Source organism: Monoraphidium neglectum (genome assembly GCF_000611645.1).
Source record: "Monoraphidium neglectum strain SAG 48.87 unplaced genomic scaffold scaffold00101, whole genome shotgun sequence".
Taxonomy (NCBI): domain Eukaryota; kingdom Viridiplantae; phylum Chlorophyta; class Chlorophyceae; order Sphaeropleales; family Selenastraceae; genus Monoraphidium; species Monoraphidium neglectum.
This window is the reverse complement of record NW_014013527.1, coordinates 16,770-25,551: the sequence shown is the minus strand read 5'-3', so window position 1 is coordinate 25,551 and position 8,782 is coordinate 16,770. Positions and strand designations below refer to the sequence as shown.

General features: G+C 65.0%; 2 protein-coding genes across 2 annotated transcripts in view; both read left to right on the top strand.

Moving 5' to 3' along the window:
* MNEG_1072 (cystathionine gamma-synthase) overlaps positions 1-2,991 on the top strand; it is a gene marked incomplete at both ends in the record, with an annotated part of 10,434 nt that extends 7,443 nt beyond the window's left edge. Inside the window, 6 exons of the mRNA XM_014050445.1 lie at positions 69-319; positions 577-1,029; positions 1,357-1,525; positions 1,950-2,093; positions 2,373-2,498; positions 2,875-2,991. Of these exons, the coding sequence (XP_013905899.1) occupies positions 69-319; positions 577-1,029; positions 1,357-1,525; positions 1,950-2,093; positions 2,373-2,498; positions 2,875-2,991 (1,260 nt within the window). The remainder of the gene's footprint in view (positions 1-68; positions 320-576; positions 1,030-1,356; positions 1,526-1,949; positions 2,094-2,372; positions 2,499-2,874) is intronic.
* A 2,846-nt stretch (positions 2,992-5,837) lies between these two features.
* On the top strand, positions 5,838-8,231 carry MNEG_1071 (hypothetical protein; the record flags this gene model as incomplete). Its single annotated transcript, XM_014050444.1, has 6 exons — positions 5,838-5,896; positions 6,048-6,156; positions 6,359-6,406; positions 6,628-6,809; positions 7,185-7,416; positions 7,614-8,231. 6 exons carry the CDS (start codon positions 5,838-5,840, stop codon positions 8,229-8,231), a joined length of 1,248 nt encoding a protein of 415 aa, XP_013905898.1.
* Between the last annotated feature and the right edge of the window lie 551 nt (positions 8,232-8,782).

Here is an 8,782-nt window from a genome sequence, read left to right as displayed (position 1 = left end):
CCCCGCCTGTCTCCACGTCAAACGGCAACGGCGCCGACTCGACCGCCGCGGCCGCGGCCTCTGAGCAGCAGCACCAGCAGCAGCAGCCTGCGCAGCAGCAGGCCCAACCCCAGAACGGCAACGGCAGCGGCAAGCCGCGCGCCTTCTCGGTCGCGACAGCGGCGGTGCACGGTGGTGAGACGCAGCGCGGCGTCGCGCGCCAGGGCGTGATCGACGCGCTGACGACGCCGATCGTCCAGACCAGCACTTACACCTTCAAGGACACAGCCGAGCTGATCGCGTTCCAGGAGGGCACCCACAAATCGTTCGAGTATGGCAGGTGGGCGTCGGCGCCGGCGCTCCGTTGCATGTGCGCCAGACGGGCAGCGTGGGTTATGCGCTGTGATCTGCCGCCCGCCAACCTGCCCTGGCGATCAGCCGGCGATGCTGAGTTTGCTACAGCGGCTGATCAGCGTTCCCCCCGGCAGCGAGCAGCTTCCTGGCAGCTGCCGCGCTGCAGGCCCACGGCTCCATGCCCGCGCGGCGCGCGGCCGCGCGCCTCCCCTCACACACGTCTTCTCATACCCTCCCCCAAAGATACGGCAACCCCACCGCCCGCGCGGCCGAGGAGAAGATCATGGCCATGGAGGGCGCGGAGGACTGCCTGCTCTCCGCCAGCGGCATGTGCAGCGCCACCACCATGCTGCTGTCCCTGGTGCCCGCTGGCGGCCACATCGTCACCACGACCGACTGCTACCGTCGCACGCGCCAATTCATCCAGACGTTCCTGCCCAAGCTCCGCATCGGCTGCACTGTGATCGACCCCTCGGACCTCGCAACCTTGGAGCGCGCCCTCGAGGAGCACGAGGTGTCGCTCTTCTTCTCGGAGTCCCCCACCAACCCCTACCTCCGGTGCATAGACATCCCCAAGGTGTCCGAGCTCTGCCACAAGGCGGGCGCGATCGTGTGCGTGGACAGCACGTTTGCGACGCCCTGCAACCAGCAGGCGATCGCGCTGGGCGCGGACCTGGTCATCCACTCCGCCACAAAGTGAGGGCCGGGCAGTGGCGGAGGGGCGTCAGCGGCGGCGGCGGGGCTTTCTGGCGGTCGTGACAGGGATTTGCGGCAGGAGCAGCAGGAGCAGCAGGAGCGGCGGGCAGTCTTAGCGGGGGTTCGGCAGGCAGCTGTGCGGCGCAGGCAGGGACTCACCGAGCAGTCTCCGACCTTGCCCTCAAGCAGCAGCCGATGTGCCGCGCATGCAGCGGTAGCTGACGCTCTTTGAAGTGGGTGCGGAGGATGGGAATCCATTTTGACGCCTGACGAGGGCGGACGCACCACCAACCACCAAACCCTCCCTCTCACGCGTCACACTTCCAGGTACCTTGCCGGCCACAACGACGTGCTGGCGGGGTCCATCGCGGGGCGCGCTGACCTGGTGGAGACCGTGCGCCAGGCGCACAACGTGCTGGGCGGCGTGATCGACCCCCACGCGGCCTACCTGCTGCTGAGGGGCATGAAGACCCTGGACCTGCGCGTGGAGCGGCAGGTGCGGGTGTGGGGGTTTGTGTGAGAATGTATGTGTGTGTGTGTGTACGTATGTGTGGGGGGGGCATGTATGCGTGGGGGAGGGGGCCGACGCGAATGGGTGCTGCGGCTCGCAGTCGGACGTTTGGGGCGGTAACTTTATGCCTGGCGGAGCACGGGGCTGCTTGTGAGGACGCGGGCTGCAGGCCGGGCGCTGCCCTGCAGCGGGACAGGGGGGTTGATGTTTGCGGCCATGCGACTAGGAAGGGGCTGAGGGTGCAGCTGCCGACCTGGGCTGCTCAGGTCGCGCTTCGTGCTGGCTGAGCCGCAGGCCATAGTAGGTGGGGGTTTCACACCCCCTCTACAACCTCCCAGCAAACCTGCATAGGCTGGCTCATGTCTCACCAGTTTCCGGCACATCCTTGCCACCCCCTGCTCCTGTGCAGAACAAGAGCGCCCTGGAGCTGGCGCGACGCCTGGAGGCGCACCCCAAGATCGCGCGCGTCCACTACCCTGGGCTGCCCTCCCACCCCGACCATGAGATTGCGGTGGCCCAGATGAGCGGCTTCGGCGGCGTCGTGTCTTTCGAGGTGGGTGGTGGTTCGCCGCCTCGATGGGGGCTGAGTCGAGGGTGGGGCTGAAGGCGTGGAGGGGAAGGGACCTGGGCTGGCGTGGCGGGCGGCTCCTCCCCCAAGCGCCGAACTCCCCCAAGCGATGGCTGTGGGACGCTGCGTCGTCGGCTAAGACGTCCTGAGCAGCGTCAGCAGCGTTCGACAGCTCGCGAGCTACACAGGAGGCCGACGAGGCGAGGAGCTGACCGGGTGTTGCCCCTCCGCCCCTTGCTGTTTGTTCCCGCGCCGCCCCGACAGGTGGACGGCGACCTGTGGCGCACGGCCGCGTTCATCGACGCCGTGCGGCTGCCGCGCATCGCGCCGTCGCTGGGCGGCGTGGAATCACTGATTGAGCAGCCGACGATCATCAGCTACTGGGACCAGGTGAGAGGGCCGGGGCGCCGCGCACGCGCGTGGGATGCTGGGATGTCGGGGGTCAAGCGGGTCGGTGCACACTAGGTGCTGGGTGCTGGAAGCGGGTCAGGGGGTAGAGCGGGTTGAGAGGGTGCGTGCATCTGGTGCTGGGAGGAGGGAGCGTTGGTGCGGGGCGCAGCCGCGGCGGCTGCGCGGCTGGCTAGAGCGGCGGAGGAGACGCTGCTTTCGGTGCTGCCCGGAGCAGCAGGCTTGCGGATGCGAGAGGGCCAGGGAGGAGCAGGGGCGGCAGATGCGCTGAAGCCGCAGGCAAGTGTGTTGCCAGGCTGCGCCCAGCAGGCATGCCGATGCGTGCCGCGCCACCCACGCCGATTTGTTCCGCTGCCAGGGGCCCGAGGCGCGCGCCAAGATCGGCATCAAGGACTCCCTCGTCCGCTTCAGCGTGGGGGTGGAGGCCTTTGAGGACATCTGGGCGGACGTGGAGCAGGCGCTCGACCAGATCTGACGCGATCTGGGATGATCTGATCTCGCCCGTCGCGGGCGTGATCTGAGTGGCGGCGTGGACCGCCGGCCTTGGGAAGCCTCTGCGGCCGGCCTAGTGAGCGGCTCCCGCTTTTAACGTTCGTGCCATTGAGGCAAAGCGCTGGGAGCGGGCCACTTGCCTTTCTTGAAGTGGCCGCTGTGCAGCGCCACCGCGATGGCGCCGTGGTAGCCACGCCGCCATCACGTCTGCGTCCATTTTTGTACGTATGGGGGGGCCGCACGCACGCGAGGTTGCGTCCCCGGCGGTGAATGCTCCGCCGCCTTGGTGCGCTGCCATTTGTTTTTGGCAGGCCCGCGGTCGAACCATCTTGCTGCCTGTACTCGCTTTTGTGTCTGGCTGCAACGCTTGTCAGCCCACCGCCACGCCGAGGGGCCGCGAGGCCCGACGTCCCCAGAGCTCCACGAACGCAGCCAATTGCCGTGCGGCGGCACGCCTCGGCAGCGCCGCCGCATGCTAGGGCGCATGAAACTGGGGAGGGGGCGATTGGGGCCTCGCGAGCCCCTTGGCACTCCGGCGGTGCGCCAGACGCGCAATGGGTCCGCCATTGCTGCTCCACACATTGATGGTCCCCGGACATTCCGCACCCCCCGCGCCGCCGCGAGCCGCGCGGCACCGCCGCTGTGGCAGCCCAGCGCTGGCGCTCTCCTTTGTCCTTCCGTGGGCGCCGCTCGATTCCTGCTCACTGGCGCCGCCCGCCGCCGCCGCTGCCGACAGAAGATTACTGCACGACCCCGTGTCCATTCCCCAGGTCCAGACGTTGCGCCCGCGCACCTCACACACAACCAAGCCCTCTTGATGGTGGTTCTTTTGCATGGCAAGCGGAGTGTGGCGCACGCGGCTCTTTGATTTTCGTGTGGCTTTTTTTGCGCTGGCATTGTAAAAAGTGGATTGTCACCCTTATGAGTGTTGGCCAGTCCGCCTGCAGCAGGAGGGATCGTTACGTCACTGGGTGTACTAGGCGCCTCTGCACCTTGAACACGGCTTGGCAGATGCAGTGCTAGGCGGGGGCACGAAGGTGCTGTCAGGCAGCTGCTCTTGCCGTCACCGTGATGGTTGCCTGGGTCCCCCAAGGCCCGCTGCTGGCTACCGGCAGGGCATAGTGGTCAGCCCCGTGGTGTCGCTGGCTGCGGCATGGAAACAGCATTGCCATCTGCTCAGCCTGCCGGGCGGTCGGTCTGTGCACCCTGGCATGATAGCCAGGGCGCTGGCCTCCGTTGGTGAGTTGCCGGCTGCATTTGCGATGGAAAGAACTGCTGCACACGCCAGCAGTTCAGCACAGGGAAAACACTTTTTTCACGGCTGATTATGACAACCCCGTGATTGTGAGGCCGCACGCGGATCTCGCACCACCCTCGTTGTTCCGAACGAAGCAGAATGAGACCACAACAGCCAACCTGGAAGAGTTTGAAACATTGGAATACCGCTATCATGTTGTAATCATGCCTCACTCGTGGGCGCGCGCGCCGCTGCGCCCTGACGTGCTGCTTGTCTTTGACTGCGGCGCCTCGCTGCCCGCGCACAGCCAGGTCCTTGCGCTCAGCTCGGCCCTCCTACACGACGTGCTGGTTTCAGGCGAGGCGGTGTCATCAGAAGCCACCAAAGGCGGCGCTTTTCTGCTGCGGGTGCCGGGTGATGCTGTCGCAGATTGGGAGGCGGTGAGATGCGTTGCACGGACGCCCATCCACCCAGCTGGCTTCCCGTGGCCAATGACGCGCATCCAGCCATCCCACATTGCTTCTGCTGCATCAAGTCATCGAGCACTGCCTGTCCGAAGAGCAACACCTTCGCACAGATGGCAGTTATCAGCAATGCGCGAGGCACCGCCTCGCCCCACCATGCGCTTTCCTTCGCTTCTGCCCTCCTTCCCAGATACTGCACTTCTTGTACCCCATGCTTCCAGACAGCCCGGCGGCTGCCGTCACTCCTGCCAACGCCGAGCGCCTCCTGCTGCTCGCCGACAAATGGGACATGCCCGCCGTCAAGACGGCGGTCGAGCGCTTCATAACGAGGGCCATATCAAGTTACACATTGCCGGCGCGCAGGGCAAGGCGACAGCTGGGGCTCAAGGGGCTGCCTGGGCAGCTGAAGTGGCTGGGCCTCGCCAGCAGGACCGGCCTGAGGGGGCTGTTTGAGTTGCTGTCAGACAGCATCGCGCCGCTGCACGACGTGCGTGCAAATGGGCGGCCGTTCACGGGGATGGATCAGGTGGAGGTCGGGGCGGCGCTGAGGGGGATAGAGGAACTGGGGCGCGCTGATGCGTGCGCCCTGCTGGCAAAGCTGCTGCTGAGGTGACGTGCTTCATCCTGCTGGGCGATGCCGGCCAAGGCGGCATGCAGGCAGCCAGGCCGGGCGTGCGTGGCTACCCAGTAATGTTTTTTGGGCTATCCCACAATTCCCTGGTTGGGCTAGTGCAATGCAGAGTTTGGAGTCGCCCCTGCACCAGTTGTTGGTGAGGTCAGTGTGCTTAGTCAGGCGGGTGTCGAGTGATGCGGGCCCGTGCAGGACAGTAAATGAGCCTGCAGATCAGGAAACATGCGATGCCAGGAGCATGTCGTATGTCATGACCTTATCACAGGGCCTGATCACCGCTGATACCCTTCGGCGCGAGGCTCCTATGGTTGACGACCGCCTCATACGAGTAAAAAACTTACATCAAGACTGCTCCAAAAATTTTGAGCACCATACATACGGTCGTTTATTGCCACTACCTGAGAAGCGGTGTGCGTCAGCTCACACGGCTCTGCTGAGGTGCTCCAGCAGCGGAAACGACGCAAGTACGCAGGCGCACCATACAACACCTGCTCACCATGGCCAGCAGGCTTTGCAAAGCAGAGGCCCCCTACGAGCTGTCTCAGATCGCAGTCAAGTGCGCACTGAACCGCCAAACATCCGCAGTCCGTCACCCCCGCCCCCCACATCTGCATGTGCGCCCCGGCCCACCTTCCCAGGACGACGTTGCTCATTCGTGTACTGACACCCTTGCGCTGACACCCTGCTCGTTCTTTTTGGTACTGCAGTGCCCTGCGGGACCCAGACGTGCGGCTGGAGCTGCACGTCGTGCCATTCTCGCATTATTGCACGCGCGCGCGCTGGGCGCTCGCCGCGTCCGGCCTGGACTACTCAGAGGTGCGGCCCCCCACCCTAGATAGGGTCCAACATGCAGTCTGCGTCACGGGGGGCGTGCAAGGGTTTGAGGGCGGCCGCAGTTTGCATGTGGATGTCCCCACGCTTGGGCCCGCAGCAGTGGCGCATTTTGTGCTGGTGTCAGCAACCACCATCGCCACAACCACCATCGCCACCTGTCGTGATCCGTCATCCCCTCTGTCAGGTGACGTACCTACCTGTGGAGCACATGCGCGGCATGGCGCGCGTGCTGGTGCGTTTTCCTGGGATCCATGCGCGGCGCACGCCTTGGCACGGGGCGCTGGAAGGTTCGGCAGGCGGTGTTTGAAGTTTGGGGCGTTGTTGCTGCGGCCGCAACGCTTGGCAATGCTCTGCCAGGCAGCTGCAGCTTGCGCATGCGCCACACATGCCGACGCCTGCAAGCGACAGACTTGTCAAGTGCAGCACCTGCAACTTTGCCGCATGCCTTGCTAGGCAAGCTTTTGTCCGCACCTGTCGGCGGGGCACCTCACCAGGCCCCCCTCCCTCATCATCCCCTCCACGCCGGACGTGCAGCGCCGCTTCAAGGCAGAGCGCTGCACAAAGACTGCATCGAGCCAGTCGCCCTACTCCGTCCCGGCGCTGGCCGTGTATGGCGCCAAGGGGCAGCCCCTTTTGTGAGGGACGGAATGCACTGCGGCATTCAGAACTTGCGCGAGCTCGCTGTTGTGCAAAGCCTTCAAGGGGGCGGCGGTGTTGTCTCTGCGGCGCTCTCACCTGTGCGTGACAGCACTGGACATGGATGTGCATGCCATACGCCCAACGGGGATGGCCGCCCGTTGTTGGCAGAGCCGCGTTGACATCTTCAAACAGTCCGCCTGCATGCACACCCTGGCGCGCTTGCTAAGCGCAACAAGACAACCTTGCACGGGTGATCCCCCCGTGCAGGCTGCAGGATGCATTCATATAATATAGAAGCGCACCACGTCGCACTCCCCGCACACCTTTGCCTTGCGACACTCACCTAGCCCTTGCTGCCCCTCTTCTCGCAGCCTCCTGCGGAACAGCGCCCTCATCGCCCGCTGGGCCGCCCTGCGAGCCGCCGCGCGCGGCGCCCCGCCCTCCGCCCTCCTGTACGGCCCCAGCCTGGAAGTGGCCAGCGCCGGCGCCGACAAGACGGGGACCGCCGAGGGCGATGGGAAGTTTCTGGTGGCAGGCGGCGACAATTACTACAGATCTGTGTCTGAGATGGAGCTGCGGCTGTCAAACGGTGTTGGCATTGAGGTGCGTTCCGCACGTCGGCGTTTGGGCTTCTGAACCCCAAACAGAGCAACAAGAGCGATGACATTGGCCCGACAAGCCACCTGTTGGCACCTCATCACTGTGGTTGCCTTGCTAGCACCTGTTCCTCATAGCCATCACAACTTGTCATTACCACAACAGCAAGCAGACTCACCATCGTCACGACCCCCGCCACACAGGTCCGGCGCCTCATCTACTTCTACCTGCTGCCCTCTACGCTCCTGGGCGCCAACTTGTTCCGCCGCAACGCCCGCGGGCCCCTTGGCTGCACGCTCTGGTGGTTCTGGTACTTCGTAGCGCGCGTCATGATACCAAAATTCTTGAAGATCAACGCCACGACAGCGGCTCGCGGGCTGCAGCTGTTGATGTCAGAGTTTGACTACTTCGACGCACTCATCGCAAAGCGCGAGGCGGAGGTCGCTGCGGACGCCGGCGGCGGCGGCAACGGGGTCAGCAGCGGGGCCAGCGGGACTGTCGGCGCAGTCGCGGGCGCGCCGGCCAAAGCGCCGCTGCCGTTCTACCTTTGCGGCTCCGTCCTGAGCGCCGCTGACGTGTCGCTCGCGACGCTGGCGGGCCCGCTGGTGCAGCTGCCGCCCGGGTGCGACGCCGGCCGCTACTACCTGCCGCCGCCCGCGCAGCTGCCGGCCCCCCTGCGTGATGTGGTGGCGGCGCTGACAGTGCGGCCCACGGGCCAGTACATAATCCGGCTGTGGGAGGCGCACGGGATCGCTCTGATGGCCGCGGGCACCAGCGGCGGTGGAGGTGTCGCGGCTCACAAGCCGGCCAGCCGTCTGTGAGGGGGGGTCGGCGTGGTAGTATTTGAAATACAGCCTGAGCCCGGGTTGTGCCAGGCCTGTCTATACAATGGCATAGGCTTGGCCAAGCTCGCTGTGTTTGGGAACTCGAGTTTGCTTGTGACGTGAGGAATCATGTTTGCCTGGTGCTGACATGAACATCTTGTGCCTTGGACAGCTCGCATCACCGGCCATGTGACTTGCCGCGCAGCGCTTGCCTTTGTTTGGCTGCAGCGCAAAAGCGCCCCGCACCCCTTGGTAACGGTACGCGTTGCCCTTGCAACACCCATACCTGCTGGCATCCTGGCCCCACCCACCTGTGCCTTTTCACATGCCGGAAAACAGCACAGCCCGAGGCTTCTCGGTTATGCACCCTGCAAAATGCCTGACGGGCCGCCGGTTTATTGTCCTTGCCGGAGAGCGCCTTACTTGTCTTGTTCGGACTGTCCTTGCAGGGGGTGACCTTCAGCATCCACAGCCTCCTCTGGCCCGCATGGTCTGCTGACATTTGGAGACTCACCAGAAGCTCAGTGAAATGGAGAGGCACCGTTGCA